The sequence below is a fragment of the Cariama cristata genome, unplaced genomic scaffold (assembly GCF_000690535.1).
Source record: "Cariama cristata isolate BGI_N322 unplaced genomic scaffold, ASM69053v1 scaffold7116, whole genome shotgun sequence".
Taxonomy (NCBI): Eukaryota; Metazoa; Chordata; class Aves; order Cariamiformes; family Cariamidae; genus Cariama; species Cariama cristata.
The window spans coordinates 64,211-82,860 of NW_009623810.1; the positions used below are offsets into that span (position 1 = coordinate 64,211).

At 44.0% G+C, this 18,650-nt stretch overlaps 1 protein-coding gene across 1 annotated transcript in view; it reads left to right on the plus strand.

Annotated features, from left to right (window-relative positions):
• PKP1 (plakophilin 1) overlaps window positions 1-12,001 on the plus strand; it is a 41,650-nt gene extending 29,649 nt beyond the window's left edge. The window contains exons 7-13 of the mRNA XM_009702911.1: window positions 1,104-1,218; window positions 2,401-2,556; window positions 2,660-2,836; window positions 4,865-5,018; window positions 5,529-5,715; window positions 10,550-10,634; window positions 11,930-12,001. Of these exons, the coding sequence (XP_009701213.1) occupies window positions 1,104-1,218; window positions 2,401-2,556; window positions 2,660-2,836; window positions 4,865-5,018; window positions 5,529-5,715; window positions 10,550-10,634; window positions 11,930-12,001 (946 nt within the window). The remainder of the gene's footprint in view (window positions 1-1,103; window positions 1,219-2,400; window positions 2,557-2,659; window positions 2,837-4,864; window positions 5,019-5,528; window positions 5,716-10,549; window positions 10,635-11,929) is intronic.
• The last annotated feature ends 6,649 nt before the right edge of the window (window positions 12,002-18,650 follow it).

Genomic DNA, 18,650 nt, shown 5'->3' on the forward strand with positions numbered 1-18,650 from the left:
GATGACAGCTTGTCAAAGAGACTCTCCCTCGAGTGTAACTCAAGGCAGGCTCTGTGTCCTAAGACTTATCACGGTCTGTGACAGTGATGTCCAACGCTCCCAGGGAAGACTGCCAGATGCAGGTCAGCGAGGGAGCTCAAAATGCTGGAGGGGAGCTGGAATGAGGAGCAAACTGAGTAAGGAAAGCACGGTTGTTGGGTTCAGAGCCCCTGCTCCGAGGGGAGAGACGGGATTGCTCTGACTCACTGCCCTGCCACATCATAACACAGAGATGAGAACAGCCTTGGGTTTGCCCTGGGCTCGAGCCATTGCTGCTCAAGCATTTCTGGATTGCAGATGAATTCATGTTAATGAGGAGGCTGCAAATCACAGTGAACATCAAATCCAGTTCTGGAACGCCTGGAGAGAATATCTCACAACGACTGCCAACCTCTCTTTGTTTTTCATTTGCAAGCTACAAGGCAATAAAACAGGGAAGAAAAAAAAAAAGACAACAAAACAACAAAAAAACATTTCCTGTTACCGGAAAAACTCCCCTGTCCTGGCAGCAACCGGTGCTCAGGAATACATTACAACATTACAAACTGGTCAGTCCCCCTGGTCAGAGCGATTGCTGCTCTTCAGCATCTCTGCCCCCGTATCCCCCACAAAAATTGCTGTTGATCCTGCACAGCTCAATGCTTACAACCGTATGCACTTTCCTGATTTTCACAATAATCCCAGAGGGTCTTTATTTAGTCTTTTCTTTCGAAACACCTCCAAGGAGGCAAAGAGTCTGTGAAATGTCGCATGCATAACAACTAAGGCAAAATATTGCTGATAGTTGCTATCATTAGGAGGATGACTTCTATGCAGAGCTCCTTAACAGGACATTTTCCTAGATGAAATCAATCCTAGAGAGCAACAAGAGAGCTATGCACCGCTGCAGTCCTACAGAGGCCTCCAAAATGAAAGCAGTACATCAGCCTTGCTGAATCTACAAAAATATCCTTAAATTCAATTACAGCCCCAGCCAGAACAGAGCCCACAGAGACTAGTAAGTGAATCCAACTAATCCTCTCTCCTCCTTCTCTCCTGACATGCTCTGCGATGGCTTTCTTCAGAAACTTGAGTTCTGCAGACATGGGTCGCCAGACCATGAGGAATTACCCTGGCTTGATTGATTCAGTCATGACTTACACCCAGAATTGCGTGGCTTCTAACCGACCTGATGATAAGGTACCAGATGCTCACCCTGAGCTCTTTGCTAGAGTTCAGCCCCGTAGTTAATAATTGCAACTTTGGGAATATCTCAAAATCCCTTTCAAACAAACACAAGGGGGGACTGGACTCTTTGTGGCTGCTCTTGTCCTTCCAAATCCCAGTGCAATCTGTTGCAGGGTTGCAAGTCCTCTGTGCTCTGGGCCTGAAGTAGAGGTGGGTTTTACAATTTCCCTGTACCAAACACAGAGACACACCAAAATATTTGGCTCCTAAGCCCCCAATATGCTTTCCTCCTTTCCCCTCCCAACTCGGGATCCTTCCAGCATCTTAACCTCCATCTCTTGCTCTTTCCACCACCACATCTCTTCATCCAGCCGGACTCAAGTATAAGCCCCAGATTTACATGAAATTCAGTAGGAAACCAGCAGCTGGTATCTTTCTGCTAGTTCCCTAACTCTGACTCTGATTGCTATGTGTGAAGGGCACTTACCTTGGACAAAGCAGTGTTTATAGCCACATGTTCAGGAGTACAACACCTGTGATACTAGCCAAACACCCTGGCGTCCTCATTGCCCAGCAAAGTACCAAAATTATTTCAAATCAGCTCAGAACTGAGCAAATCCTCTTTTGGGAATGACTTTTCAAGAAGACCAGTTTCAGCAGCACATACTGAACACAGCTCTTTGGAAATGTAACCGTGTGTTTTGGTGTTGGTTACAGGTATCTAGCGAAAATTCTCTCTTGTTTTTTATATTGGGTGCTCTGACTTAAAAACCTGTTCTCAGTAAAACGTGTCCCCTAATCTGTAGCTGTGACTTGGATAAAGTCATTGAAAGTTGACTATGGCAAGAGGCAGACTTTCAAGAGTCGGTGTTTCATAGTGGGCAGTTTGACATAACCACCCTCTGCACTCTTTTTTCCTGTTTATCAACTTGCCTGTGGCAGTGGGACCTAACAAGGCTCACTGAGATCCGCAATACAGCATTTGGGCTATGTGGCCTTCATTCCCATCTACCCTACCTCCTTCTTCCTTCCCATCCATTGCTACCTTAAGCAGGGTCAGGAGCTTAGGTAGTATAACTACTAAAAAAGCTGATTATGTCATGGCATACGTCCTCTGTGTAGCTATAGCAGGTGCTCCTCCGTGTTTTTCTGCCTAACGTGATGCTTGCATTTTTATTCTGGGGGTGATTTCAGTCTGTGGAGAACTGCATCTGCATCCTGCACAACCTCTCCTACCGCCTGGATGCCGAAGTTCCCAACAAATACACCCAGCTCAACCACATGGCCCGGAGCGTTTACATGGACAAAACTCTCACAGGCTGTTTCAACAGCAGGAGTGGTAAAATGGAGGTAAGAGGTGCCGCAGAGGGCTTGGAAACGTGATATTCAGCCCCAGGCAGGGGCTGCGAGGGAAGAGCAGGATCTGAGCTTCCAGTTTCTCATCTCTTTGTAGAATGATGAGTACGGTGTCCCCCTTCCCGAGGAGGATTTTAAACCCAAAGGACCCAGCTGGCTCTACCACTCTGATGCCATCCGCACCTACCTGTCCCTGATGGATCAGAGCAAGAAGGATGCCACCCTGGAAGCTTGTGCTGGAGCTCTGCAGAACCTCACTGCAAGCCGAGGGCTGGTAAGCACTCCTCTCTCCTCCGCACACACGCAGCCCAATGTGTCAGCACTTTACAGTAATCAGAAAGGAAAATGTCCTCCTTAAACCTCAGGGCACTGTTGTAAGTCTTTCCACAGTGGATGTTCCCTCTGAGGTATTTATAAATGCCAAAAATAGGATCTCATGGGGGGCTATAATCAGCATCCCAAGGGTCTATCCCAGCTCCATACACTGGGTTTCCAGGTTTCCCCAGTCTGTGGGTCACACTACCAGCATCTACTGGCACTGGCACCCTGCCCCTAGGACACCAGTGAGGATGTGCCCAGATGTGCACATGTGGACAGATGTCATTAAAGGAGAGAGAAAGGATGTGCGTGCGTCACTGCCTGTGTGTGTTTTTTAAGTGGGAGGTGGTTCTAATAACAGGGTGGGTTGTGCTGTGGATTGTGGCTTGTCCTCACATCAGAACTGCTTGTAAAATAGCTCTGACAGGTATCCTAACCCGTAGGTATGGCAGGGTAGAGGAGACACAGGCTGTGTGACGCTGAGGGTATTGCAGGAGCTAGGGCACGGCGAGGGACACGTCACGACAGCCAGTCTGCTGTGTCAAATATCGCTACCATGGGCATGTCCTTGCAGGCTGCATTCACGTGGACAAACCTTGACTTGTCTGTTTGTGTCGAACTTCATCAATTCCAATTTAAATAAGATGGCTAGGGAGATAAAGAGATAATTATTTCATACGTAGGAGAGGCGTGTCACGTGTGCGAAGCGTTCCACCCAGAAACACGGAGTGACTCACGAAAAGAGCCTTCGCTGCTAGGACGGCATTAACCTGGATCTCCTGGGAGCTTTTGTTACGAGTCTTTCAATGTGAAATACTTTGGGAACTTTTTTTTTTGCAGTTTAACTGAGCAGTGCCACTAATGACAAGGTGGAGAGAGGCTGTCACAGTACGGGCAGAGCTGATCAGAGAAATGGGGCTGGAGCTATGTGCTCCATGGAAACGAAAAGCCTTTCAGCAATCAACGTCATTACACAGGAGTGTCTTTTGGGCAGGAGGGGAGAAAACAAATAAACAAAAAACAGCTCTGACAGTGTTGAAACAACTTATTTCAGCCTTCTGGAATGGAATTGTTGGCATTTGCCTGGATGCGCAGAAGTGGCTTCTCCTTTCAAGGGTCTTATTCCAGCTCAGAGCTGGAGTTGGGGTGTGTTACTGGGTTGCTGTCACTTGAAGGAAAGGGAAACTGAGGACAAGCTTACAAAGCTTACTGTAATCCTTTAGCTTATAGAGGATGGCTCTGAATCTCTTCTCAGACTCCACTTTGCACATCCCAGTCCTGCTGGTGTGAATCTGTAACACGGCACATGTGCCTCCCAGAGCATGGGAGGGAAATTGGGTCTCAGCCCACTGGAAGAGGGTTGCTTTCCAGCCCGTTCCCTCCATTCCCATGTCACTGTTGATGGATATGTGTCACTGGTGGTCCAACAATCTCCAGTAGCCTTTCTGGTGGGGCAGCAGCTGAGAAGTTCAGTTTAAACTCTATCAGTAAGAGGGCAATTTATTAAGGGTGTGTGCTTCAATGTCCAAGAACACTCATCTGCACTGGCTGAGACCTTCTAGATTTAAATAAGCGAACATAAGATCAGGTCCAAGACGAGTATTTTTGGTCTTCGGAATGTTTTCTAAAGCTGTCCATTAGCTGTTCCTATTCCACCACAGCCTATTATTTGTTACATGGCAGGGAGCTGCAAGAGCATTGTGAAGTGCAAGGGCAATGTGGGCATGAAGGTAAAACTTCTCCAGCTTTTGGGACTATCATTTGGGTGAGCAACTGACCCCCCTCAGGCTCCAGAAAGAGGACAGAAGTACCAGTGGTACCACAGAAGATGAGAGGCTGACTTTGCAAATGTCTGTAGAGAGGAGGGGTAAATGGCAAAGCAAGTGGGATCGTGGTAGCAGAAGAAGGTATTGCTCAGATGCATCATTCCAGTTGTGTCCTCCTGGCACCAGAAGTCATGAGACATCTCTGTTTTGTCTCCTAGATGTCCAATGCAATGAGCCAATTGATTGGTTTGAAGGAAAAAGGTTTGCCTCGCATAGCACGGCTCCTCCAGTCCAACAGCTCTGAAGTTGTCCGGTCTGGGGCTTCTTTGCTGAGCAACATGTCCCGGCATCCTGTTCTCCACAAAACCATGGGTAAGTAATTTCCAGCACAGTGGATTCCAGGACAAAGTCTAGTTTCTAACTTCCAGTATCTGCCCATCTCACTTTGTAAATCTCATAATAGGACTTAGCCAAGCTCCAAAATTGGGCAAAACTGTCATTTCTTCTGGCCAAAAGGACAATTACAGGTGATATCTGCAGACTTGATTAACAAAACGTGTGCAATCTCAAAGTCTCTACAAGCATGTGGTGTGTTTTATAGACAATGACAGATCTGTAGGATCATGAGGATGGTGGTGTTTTGGGAACTGAGTTAGACTTGACTGTCCATGACCAATATCATTGCCCTTCCGGAGCCCTGCAGCACTCATTTTGACTCTGAAAATCAAGTGATGACTGTTATGCCATTACTGTCTGACATTTTTGGTGCCTCCTTCCAGAGATAACACTGCATTCTTGCATTGAGTAGTGCTAACACAAATAGTATCATTCACTTGTGCTAGCTTTTATTTAAATGTTGATTGGAACATTCCACCTCTTTAGCTCACCAGGTGCTCCCAGATGTATCACGTCTCCTGTCATTCCAGTCTGGAAATACCAACAGCTATGGCGAGATCATGACATCAGCTTGTTACACGCTGAGGAACCTCATCATGTCCAACCCACACCTGGGAAAGTCTTACTTGACAAGCAACATGCTAAATAATGTAGTAAGCCTGTGCCGAAATGGGTGAGTTCGGGGCAGAAGGCATGGAGAGGGTCGTGCACAGGCATTTTTGAGCCCATACACTCTGTGCAAAGCCAGATTAACCCCAGAGCCTTCCCAACACCCTTCAGAGCCATAGTAAAGCTTTATTCTTTCCCTGTGCTTGTAAACTGAGAGCCAGAAAAATTCAAGCATTCGTGAACGGTTGGTAGACAGAAATCCTCAGTGCTGGTTTCTTGGAAACAGGCATGAGCCATCCAGAATGGGATTTGTAAAGGGGCTTCAGGAAATTTGCTGGTTGAATTTTAAGGAATTCTGAAAAGGACTGAAGCATCAACATCTTAAACGCTTTTAAAAATTCCAGCCCTCAAAAAAGGGGACGTCAGTACGCAGCCTGACTCCCTAGCACCTGGGCTTCCCACTCGCAGCTTCCTGCAAACCTTATCATGAAGGTCAGGTCTGAGACTGAAACACTACTGATATACTGGGATTGTGCTTAGCTTTAAAGTTCGGATTTGTTCGTCTTTCTGCTGAAGCATCCACCTCAAGTAGCAAAGATGCAGCCGTGATGATACGTATGTGTATGTATTATTAATAAGTACCCTCCCTGGTCTACTCACACATATTTTACAACTGAGCAATTTCAATGTATCTTACCGCTTTCTCTTCGAGGACTTGGTTTGAATTTTGGTGGTAGTAATCCTGTCCTGCTTGTTATCCATACTCCCTATAGCCCTGTGCAAAAGCTTGTCAACCCTTGCCAAGCTATATGTTCATTTCTGGCCAAACCGGTGTTAAACTTACTTGATCTTTGACCATGTAGTCTCCTTCCTAGACTTTTATCCCTCCTACCATCTGTCTTTGTTTTAAAATACAAGTAACCTATTGTTTTCTGTTGTGACAAAACTTTTGCATGCCTTCTCCATCATCCTTTGAGAAACCACTTACAATCTACCACGTATTTCATGGCAGCAGAGACACTTATAGTCATTAGAAATGTCCGCCTTCTTTAGTTCGGACCTCAACCAACAAATGTCGGTCAGTATGCTTCCACTCTACAACAAGCCCAATTAACATGAAACCCAGCCCTCTTCTAAGTCTTCATTGTTTTGAATAGAATCTACTTCTGCCTAAAGTCCCGCTTTGGATCCCGCAGACCGGTCGTCAGCTAATTTACTACTTCAACAGAGTGTTGCACAACTGGGGTTGTGCGTATATTAATTGTCTTGCCTGCTTTGTGTGATGAGCTTTGTTTGCAATGACTCACTAAACAGCGAGGAGTTACTAAACTCTGGAGATGTCTTCAGTGTGTTCCTCCTGTCTGTATCACAAATTAATTCTGAGAAACTCCCCAAGTCCAAAATTTGAATTGTTCCTTTTCCTCCGTTATTCATTTCTGTCCCCAAAGATTTTTATGCTGTTCAATTCTCATGAAAAAATGACAACAATTTACACCCAGGGCTAATCTCACTTATTCAAACCGTATCATTTCAGACTGTTCCCATAAAGGGATGTGAAAGAGATCTCCCCCTCTAGTAAACTGGACACTTGCTAGTTCACAGATTAGCTAACTTTTCCCACTTTCCTGTGTAGCCTGTGAAGACAAATGACACATTTTAAGGTGGGATTTGGCCAGTTCTACATCAGAAAGAGCCTGACCCACTCCCTGATGGTAATAACTAGATCCAGCACCTCTACTGGGGGCTGTTGCCTAGGTTGGATGTAGACCCCATGCTCCCCACGGTGAGTCCCATGCTATCAACCTCCTCCTCCCCAGCACCACAGTCATCAGAAACAAAGACCAAATCTCCATGGAGAACACCATGCCATGTTGCACCTTGTTAGTATTTTGCAGAGTTTTCTCTGTTAATCTGCCTCAGTTTCCCTGCGGACACACTTCCCTCACCTCCAGTGTTGGTTTGGTTGGTGTGTCTGGATAATCCCTCCCTGGCACATGTTTCTTCTGCCACCCAACAAATCTTTACCTATATTTATGAACTGACCTCTCATTGCATTTGAAGCTGTAAATCATTAGTTTAAAATGCTCAATTTTATATTCATATTTTAGAAAGAGCTTCCAGGTTACAGACAAGTAAGTTATGGATCTTTTCCTTTTCCATGTTCTTCTCAAATGCCAACCAGCACTCCTGAAATCTGAAGTTTCTTTTTCTTGATGTTTCTTGTAGCTGTTTTCTGAGTGAAAGCCATAAGCAGTTCAGTAGTTTATCTGATAGCTGTGGTTTCTTCTCCTTCTTGGAGCATCCCAATTAAGTGATTGTCTTTGTCTCCTGCAAATATCCTCATCTATGACACAGGCTGCATAGTGATGCTGGAGTTCGTTCATTCTTTATTATTTTTAATCCAAGTTTCCAAAATATTGAGTATTACCTTCTTTTTTTGAGGGTGTTTCTGAAAATCAAGCTACTGTTACTGATTTATTGTGATGTCTGATGTCCTTTTCATCTTTCTTCTCCAATTGTCTGAAAAATATTCTTCTGCTTATTTTCAAGTGACGTTATTTCACTAATAAAACTATCATTTTTCTCAATAATTCTGCTGGCTGCACTAAAAGCTTTCCTCCAGAATCTCTTTCTGTACTTTAGAGCATCAGATTTGCAGTTCATCTCACAATCCCTTTATCACTGATTTGTTTCAGTTTCTCTTTGTTCTTTCACTTTTCACATCTTTTCTATTCTACAATTTAGTTTTGTGATTTAATTCTACCACAGCATTTTACCAAATTTAATATTTCTATAAACTCAGGTCTTTCTTTGATTCTTTTCTGTGGAAGAGAGTTCTTTTCATCCACATGTTTCCAATTTCCCATTATTTCTTCCAAAGATTGCATCTTGATATCAGTTTTATAAACTTATGACATCCTGATGAAATCCTTCTTCCAGGAATTCTTTGGCATGTCCTCTGACAGACATAAGGTTCTCAATATTTTTATCCTTTGAGGAAAAATTATTTTCCCCTATTATTTGATATGGATGTACAAAATCCTTGTCTTTTTTGCTGCCTTCGTTCTTCCTCCCCTGCCCCACCACCTCCTTCTGATGAGGTTCTTGTTTGTGTTTTGTTGAGTCAATAGTTTTTTGAATGACTGCTGCCACTGCCACCAGTGGACATCTTCCTTGTTGTCTTCCCACAAATTTTTACAAGTAATTCTATTTGTAAAAAACACACTGTCCTTAAAATCAACTATGATTTTCATGCAACTTGTTTTTAAGAGATTTTTCCCCAAATCAACTGTCCTTGATATTCTGCTCCATGTTATACGCTGCTATAGTCACGCACTATTCTTAGCACTTTTGTTTAGATGTACTACTTTACATATTGAAGTTGTCATTACAGCTCCATCAGTTCATGCTTAATCTTTTTCTGTGTTAATACTAGCAGCAGATGCTGTATGAAACAGAGTCAGCACCAATCCTTCAAATTAAGAGTGGAAAAATTCTTTTGTCTGAATTTGTAAATGGCTCAGATACCAGATGCTGGTAATTTTGGTTTAAAAAGAAAAAATCTTTTGAGGTGTGCTCTGAAGACATAATGGCAAAAGTATGTACTTGGCATCATTAGAAGCAAATTATTAAAAAAAAAAACCAAAGTTACGCTAGCTTAGAAAGAGAGAAACAACATGAAACAGCATATCCTTGAAAGACAGTGTCCAGGACATGCACTGACCATTTAATCATAGATACCTTTGGGTTTATTGTTTTTTAATGGCTTTTCAGCCACAAACATTATTTCAGCCACATTTTTTTTTTAAACATAGTCATTCTAGTGACAGGCCACAGGATGGTTATAACCAGATAAATGATTTTGCAATAAAGCCCAGTTCTTCTGTCCCAAAACATTGCTCAAGAATTTCTGATTGTCTGCATCTCCCCCAGTCCTCCACACAATACCAACACGTACGAGATGCACAATCCCTTTGGAGTTTATGATCAAGTTAAATTTGCTAATTTCTTTGGTAACAACTGCCGTGTATGTTAGAGAAATGCCCCAAAATCTACTGAATGTGGTTACATTCCTGTCCTTTCACACTCAGAGTACGGTGCTTGCAGGCCCCAGGTTCCTGATGACCACAGTCAGTCCCATTTCTCATAGTCTGATGAGGACTATTTTGAGGACACCAAGTTTTGTGAAGAGGTGTCGTACAGGGAGGGTCCCGAGTCTTGTCTCACACCTCTCCATCATCCTGGCTGAGACAGGCTGGGGCTGTTGCACTGAACCCAGATGAGGAGTCTCCCACAGACAGGACGAGGTCCAGGAGATCAGTAGCAGCGATACGAACCAGCAAGGAGGTTTATATCTGGGTCGTTGTATGAAATGTTCCAAAATTATAAAAGGTACTGCTATGACTCACGGTTTCGGAGCTGTTACGTGAGCAAGTATCTATTAACTTGTGCTGACTAAGGACTTACGGTTGCAGATGTTGTTATTACAAATGCTCCCATCTCCTTCATCCTTACCAGGCAGCACGGAGCCCGTTCCTCTGCTGCCCTCCCGAGAGATTCGCCCACACTCTCCCTACAGACTCCAGGGAAGGGTTGGCACCATTTCCCTTCCCTTTCACCCTCTCAGATTTCACACTCCAGAAACAGTCCTCCAGCTCAGTCTAATGCTCATTTTCCCACTCTAATCCTCCCCTCTTTTTCATTTGTCCTGTTCTGGTCCCAGAGGTTGTCCAACGTAAATTTGCTGAGAGAGCAAGGAAGGTTTTATTGACCGTCCTCCATCAAGTCTAGCCAGCCTCCCAGCTGGAGATGGATTTATTTAAAGTCTGTCGGTAATGCATGTGGGTTACTGTTCTGTGGCCTGCCATAATTCACCAGGGTTGCTTTCATCTTCCCAGCTCCTGTCCAAAAGCGGCCGAAGCTGCTCGCCTCCTCCTGACAGATCTCTGGTCGAACAGGGAGCTCCAGAGTGTGCTCAAGCAGGTAAGGAAGACGCTTCTGCTCTTCATCTGACAAGAACAACCCTGGTCTTGACTCACTTGCCGAAGTCGGTGAGTTTGCAAAGGCCACGATTCATCAGTGAGGACGGGCAGTGGCTGGGAGGATCCCGGGGTGCTGGAAGGACCATGATGCTCTCAGCACACGGGCACCCGCCTAAGACCCGAGCAGGAGGCAGCGAGTCGCAACCGCAACTGCTGGGACTGACTTTAGGGACTAAGTGGACATTGACGTGTCTGTGTTGGGCAACCTGCACGCTGGGGATGATGCCAGCTTAGGTGGGCTCTTCCATGGTGCTCCTGTAGTTGATGCTGACCTGTGTGCACAGCATTGCTCTGTGCTGGGAACAGACCTGGACGTTTCGCACTAGCTTGGGAGATTCGCTTCATTGCAGTCCATCATGTAGATTCAGCGTGTCCCAGCAGATCCCTGGAAAGGTTCCTCCTCTCTTTCCCCCATTTTCTTCTGTGTCCGTAACCCTACCCTGTGGTTACATCACTCCCACGGTCAGGGTAATCTTTTAAACCAAGAAGAGGAGTATTTAGGATTTGTTTTGCTCCCTGCAACAGAAACTCTGAAAGCGCAGAGCCAGACGGACGCTGAGCCAGCTTCCATCTCCCGGTGGCTTTCTTTGAACAAGCTGGGGTTTTCCAACTCAACAGCAGCAGCACCTGCAGAGAGTAAAGGGCCAAATTAAAGGGAAGGAGTAACATCCACAAAGGGGAGTACCCTGGGGGCAGGAAGGTAGAGAGTACCTAAAAGTTGTTCTCATATTAACAGTTAGGGACTTTCTCCATAGGAGCTTGTGTAGCTTTGTGCCAGGCTCCACTCAGGAGCCTGTGCCAACTCATTTTGATGTGACTGAGTCACTCCTGTGTTCACATAGATGTTCATTGCATAGGTACACATCAGACAAGAAGGATGGGAATCTGCAAGGATACATGCATCATGCATATCTTTGCTGCTTCTTCCCGGAGAAGGAATAAGATGAAATAATATTCAGTGAAGGATTAAGTAAAGGTTTCCTCAGATAAAGACGGAGAAGTCCAGCTCTTGGCGGATGGAAAGCAATGCAAGGAAGATGAAGTCCATCAATAAGGATGATGTGTCGAAGGCACACAGAGAGAGGACAGAGGAGGTTGTTTGAGAATGAAGCACAGTTTTTAAGTGGAGGACAGCTGTTGAAGTGGGGCAGGAGGCTCTCTCTCATGGCAATAGGTAGCCATCAGTTTTGAAATTGATGTGCACTCACTGCAGTTCATATCCATCTCCTTTTTCAGCAAGGATTTGATAAGAATATGATGGGATCTTTAGCTGGAACGACCTTCAGGACTCTCTCCTCCAGATTTTAGGAGCCTCTCCACATGCATTCAGGCTGCAGGTGAGAACAGGGCCCTCGTGCGTGGGGAAGGGGTGGGTTTAGGGGCAAAGGAGCAGCGTGTGAACCCCGTGAGATTTTTACTATTTTTACTCTCCCCTAAAGTGGGTTTGTGGGATTTTCATCGGAAATCTTATCAGCCCAAACTGCAAAGCATTTGTTTCCATGAAAGGTCAGAAGCCGTACGGTTCATGGGTTTAGTGCAGATGTTGCCTGCACTACACAGCTGTGCGTTTTAGACGTGCTCAGTGCAGATGCCACAGGACAGGCAAAGCCGCTGGATTTGACTATGTCTCGTGTGTCTTTCTTACTTTGCCAAGCAATAACCAATTAATTGCATTTTTCCAAATCCTATCAGGTGGAGATTTTCACAGGAATCTCTCTGAGACTGCTTTCATTCCTGAATTTTGAATAATGTTATCCTGATAGTGTCGGTAACATGCAGTTAATTCCAGTACATGCTCTGGCATTTTTGAACACTTAATAATCTACCTGTAAGCCTCGTCAAAATTTGGAACTATATGTTGACACCTGAAAAATCCCAATAGAGAAACCAGATTAGAGAAATCTTGGGCAGAATTTCCAGGGCTTTGTTATGGTTTTTTATTCAGTGTGAAATGAGGATTGAATCTGCAATGTACTTTTGATTCATAATTCCCACTGAAGGGAAAAGCTTTAATTAGTTTACACTTTTCAAATATCAGATGTTTCTATGATGGGGATTGAGATGATCCAGAACGAATTATTTGCTCCCTTCCCCAACATGCTCTTTGTGATCAGATTAAACACAGTCCTGAGAAAATGTAGGAGAAAATGGTGCAAAAGCCCATTTCTTTCCTCTGCCCAAGTACAGATTTCACTTCTTGCTCTGCTGGGATGTTTCCACTGAGACTCAGAAGAGTATGGAAGTCTACTGTGAAAAACTATGGGCAGTACAGAAACCGGGTGCAGGCCAAGGAAAAAAGATTAAAAGTTGGTTTTGAATGTAATGAAAAGAGTTCTTGAATGATTTAATTACTTGGGTTTTCAGTTTTTCTTTGTTTTTCTCCATTTCAGAATTTGGAATTGGTTCATGTCCAGGAAGACAACCCTTTCACAATTACTTAGGATGTTAAAGATGTAGAGTGTTTCTGAGTTTAACTCAACTGTAAAGCAAACTAAACATATGGATTTCATGTGGATGATACTGATATTTTTAAGCATTTTCTTCTTTTTAGGGGGAGAAGGGACTTTTATTAAGGTTATACTTTCTTGATGTCAATAATTATTTTTTTTTTTTGCAAAGAGTGTGTCTGTGTAACTACGTATGTGTTGCCGTGTATGTGTGCATGCAGCCAACATACATGCGCACACGTGGTAAGTAGGATCTTCCTACAGACTTAGTCCCCTGTCTTCCACCAAAAGTCGGTGTGAGTTGTGCAGTTTAACCCCCTTGCAGAGTTTTGTCCGATTCCACCTGATCCATGCACCAAATACTGCCACACGGAAAACATGTCACGACCTATTTTTTTCCCACAAGTATAAAAATTGCCAATTTTAGGTTGAGTCCCCCCGTTGCATATGGCCGTTACAAACAGATACACACAACAATAATCTTCTTTACAAAGGCTGTTTTTTCCTAACGTTTATAAACACGGGCTTCTTTTCTGCTTATGAATTTTTCTCCAATGAGCTCTTATAGGTATTAGTATTTTCTTTCCTGTCACATGAACTCTTTATCTCAAGAAGCAAATTGACGTCTGCAAACTCTTTCCCGGGTCTCAGTAACCCTTCTCTGAAGCTGTATGCGAGGGGGCAATTGCGACACATCTGCAGAGCACGAATATTACTGGGTCCCGAACCATTTTGAACGCCAGAACAACTCAATCTCGTGACTGTACCTGGACAAATGTGGCATTTGAGAAGCTGAGCTGGAGACAGGCAAAGTGTTTTTCCCCTGGGATCACTGATTGCCACACAGGACTGAAAAAAAGTGAGGGATGTGGACTTTTTAATCACATTTTGCTTTTCTTGATCAATGTAAAGAAATAGTATTAATATGCAAAGGAATGTAAGCACTTGTGTGAGGTCAGGTTTGGAAATATTTTATTTTTCGAGATCTTTAATTACATGAATCAGCCTGTGATGCTAAGGCTGTGATAGGGGACTGCTGAGCTCATTTTAGGGCAATCTACTTCTTATGACAGTAACCGTGTGATGAAAGAGGCTGATCTTCCTCTCTGCAGAAGAAAAATATCCTCTACCTGTCCCTGGAGGGGACACAGTTCAGATCCGCAGGGAAAGGACCAGCTGAGGATGCGTTTGCTGGCTGTCCCACTCACATGGTTATTGCTTCTTCCAACAGTGCAGGGGCACAGGACCCCATTTTGCAAGTATCAGGGGTGCAGGAGGAGCTTCGGAAGGATGAATTATAAGCCTGGAAAGGGAAAAACAGTCTCATTTTTCGCAAGTGTCAGACTCCTAAATTGGTGGAGATCAGCCTGTGCTCATTCACTTCACAGAAATGGGGTGATTCGTGCCCGATAAAGAACCGTCCATGAAGTTCAGATTTGCTCTGACACAGCTCTAGAGCTGAGAAACGCCGTGGCACTTGTTCGTCCCCTGTTTAGACCATGGGGACCGCGTGTCCACAGAGGGAGATCATTTTCCTGCTGTTTTTTCTCTTGGACTACAAAGTGTGGCTTAATCTTGTGCACTTTAATGAGCAGCATCTCCTTGCTTGCCTTCACCCACGTTCAATCGAGAGCTTTCTGCACCGAGCTCCCAGCCAAATGAGAGAGAAAAAAAGCACCTTTGAAGTGGAGAGCTAGAACCAGGAGAATCCGGTAGGACAGTTTCAGGAGCATTTAAACAGCAGCAAAGGAGCCCCAGCCTGTGGGCATGCCCTTGCCATACCTGCCAGCTGTTCCCTAGCTGGATGTATATTCTCAGGTGCACGGTTCAAAATGGTTTTGGCAGGACCCAAGACTATGGATGTCCAAAACGGTTGCAGCATCCACAGGCAGGACTGTTAACAGTTTTGCTGTAAAAGTATGTTGCGTGCAATTTTGCATTCAGATTTGTTCCTGTAATTACATGTTCCACAGCAGTCCTGGGAGCTAATGTTTTTCTCTGTAAAATTAATTGGGGAAACCTAACTACCAAATGTAATGATGAAATATTGAGGAAATTCATTCTAATTGGCTGTTATTTAGGCTTTATTTTAAAACACTGCTGCTGCTTTCACTGGTAATGCAGTTTACTGGATCACTGTATGAGGCACAAAGAGCAGTAGCTATATGATCATCATCTCACAATTAAATTTATACGTACTGGAGATTTCATTAGTGAGTATTAGACTCAAAGAGACAGATATGTCATTCACATAAATTTTATTAAATACAGCAAAGTTGTTTTTCCAAAGCTAATAAAATGATAAAAATGAAATCTGTCTCCATCCTCAGAGATATTCAAAACATGACTGCGCACAGCCCTGAGCAATCTCATCTGGCTTTGATATTATCCCTGCTTTGAGCCGGGCAGACCAGAGAGTTTCCTTCCAATCAATTTTTTTTTTTTTTTTTTTACCATGCTGTATGTTACTGCTTTCATACCTCAAAATATAGCTAACTCAAGAGAGCAGCGGGCTGTGTGAATCGTAACCACTCTGCCATCCCAGGGCTATTTTGCAGCTATTTCTTCCCCAGGAAATTCTCTGATACTCAACTCTATTTTCCTCTCAGTGTCTCCTTTTAAAATCTGGACTACAGACTCCACCCAAGGCAGTGAAGTGACACTGATGCCCGATTGTGAGAAGAGAAAGGAAAATCAGACTTATCGGAGTAACTGGTGTTGCTTATAACCAGCAGTTTGGGGAGCTCAGTGAGGTTCCCTCCATCATAAATAGATGCTGTTTTCACCTCCAGTATAATTTTTGGGTTTGTTCTAGGGAGGTGTTGTATCTTAAAGGCATGTTATAAACTGTGACACCCTCTTCGATGAGCTGGTTTCCTGTTTCTCAGTTCTTTAAGAGCCAAGGTAGGGTGTACCCCCAATGACAGCGACAAGGGCAGGTCTACAACACGTAGCACATATCCTGGGTCGTAGTGATGGAGAATTACTGAGGAGGGAAGGACCATAGCTAGCAGCACCGTTAGCTCTGCCGGCAGCAGAAATAAGAGCAGTTGGGGCCAGATTTGTGCGCAGGACACACAACCTTGTAAATAAATACCATACTTGTTTGTCCTGGGCTAGGCAGAGCTTTTTGGTCTATTTTCTCATAAATGCTTTGTTTGTTTTGTGTGTGTACAATCCAACCCACCCCAGCATTTCAGAAGCCTCATGGACAAGTAGAAGGCAGTAGGCAGTTTTATTCCTCTCTGACCACACACCAGTTTGAGACCAACTTAGCCTACCAGTCCATAGCTATACAGTGTATTCTGTAAGATATAGGTATGTGAGAATAATGTATCAGAGTTTTGTTTTGGCTGTACTGTATGTATTTGCTTCATTGGAAAAGCTGAAATCAATAAAAATTGCTGGAATTTCTTCAAGCTTCCTGTTTTGGATGGTTTTATTTTGGCTGTCTTGCCAGTGTTAGGAAAGAATAAAGCATCTATCTGAAAGGTTTGTAAAAGCCCGTTGCCCTGCAGCAGTGACCGATCTGGACTGCTCTGCCTTATGCCAATATGAGTAATGAAGCTGTAAATCCTGTTTCCTCCACCATTACGTTCTTGGCAAGCCTCAGTGGGTTCTCTCCCATGAGCTCTCACAGTCACCACTTCAATCCATGAAAAATGTAATTATCAATAGCATCATTTGTGTCACTGCTGTATGGATCCAAAGCTTGTTGTGGGGAAAAACCCCACACCTTAGTTTCTTCTGAACCTGGCTCATATGAGCTGTGTTTAAAGCTGCCTAGTTCTTATATTTAAAAAGTGTGACGAGTTGATCTGCCTCAGTTTCTCTTCAGTCCAGACCAGAAAGTCCCAGCTCACAGACCAGTTCCTCAGACAGACTCATCAGCTCATCACATGCAATGACCTTCTCTGAACCTTTCCCAATTAAACCATTTCTTTTCTGAAACCAGAACAGAGGGTGAGTACACCAGTAATCTATGTAGGGACATCACAGCCACCTTTCTGCTCTCCTTCCCTAACGATTCCTCACATTCACTTTGGTTTCTGCAGCTCTGTTGTGCATTGAACTGCCACCAGGATGGGCAGTCTGTCCAAGAGTTTCCTCCAAGGGGTCATGGTCATCTCCAAGACCATCATTAACATGTGAAAATAAGACTATCTCACCCCAGGTGTATCACAACATTTCTCTATGCTGACATTTGTCTGTCATTTATCACCCTTTCCTTATTGGTCTATAGTTCCCAAATTTTATACACAGACTTGACCTGCAGTCCTCAGGCATGCAATGATGTGGGTTTTGAAAAAATTAAATACATGATCTCTCCTGCTCTTCTCCTTTCTGAGTACTTTTTTCACCCCTGATACTTACTGGCCCTCCAGTCTCTGTGGCAGGTCCTCATGTATTTGAAGATGCTGTTACTATTTATGGCTTATTCTTCTGACTTTGGCTAGTTGTTCCTTTTTGGCATATTTAGTACGGGTTATGTTGAACCTGGCAGAGGTTCTGAAGCCTTTCCTATTTTTGTCTTCAGCTATTTGAAAGACACCTTCTGATAACATCCTTCTCTGGCTGCTTAACCAGGCCAGCTCCCTTCTGCCCTTCCTCAAAGATGTGTCTTAACTGGTGGGATCTACTGGGATTGTGCTTCAATAGGATAACATAGTCCACATTGCCTGTAAAGTTTAAATCTCCCTTTTGTTTTCCCTTAACAAGCATCATGCTCATCAACTTTCAAAAGTTTCCCTTTTGGAAGAGGAGTACATGGTGGTGGATATTGAGGCTTTTGTTGATCTAGAGCTTGATGTTACGGAGCAGCTCTATGTAAGGTTTGATGCCAGGCTTTTCATACTAATCAGGACTGAATTTAAGGCTGTACCTCCTTTGGGGACTTCCCAGCCTGCTCCATGAAAATGCAGTTTACAGCATCTAAGAATTTGATCTCTGCATCACATCCTGCAGTAACTTAAGCCCAGGCTACACGAGGATAGCTGAAGTGCCAGATGCACAAAAGATTTTGTAGTTCCAGTACTGGGGAACACCGTAGTGTACAAACACTGATATAAACACAGTATAAAAAGAAATAAGGAAGCAGCATCCTCTTGGTCTCCTTCAGAAGAAGGCTCTTCAAAGAAGGAACTTGGTGAAGGGGAATGTCATCTCAGCTACAAGGTGTGTTTAGTTGATTTACTTAAGGCAAGGCTGAGGAATAATCCATACCACTGACAAATATCTTAGGAAAAGAGGATTCACAGCCTATCAGACAGGCTTGGCACAGCCTGTGAATCCATGGATGGGAAAAGGGACAGACATCACCCCATGCCACGATGCTCAGAGCTCCTTTCCAGGAGCACACTCTGTTGCTCTGCTGAGATTTTTTTTGAAAGGTGTGCAAGCACTAAAGGATTAAGCACAAAGGCAAAGCACCCAAATCCAAATGTCTTAACCATGTCTTATACAGCAGCATTTCAAAACCTAAATTGCATTGGCAGCCGTGATCATTCCTT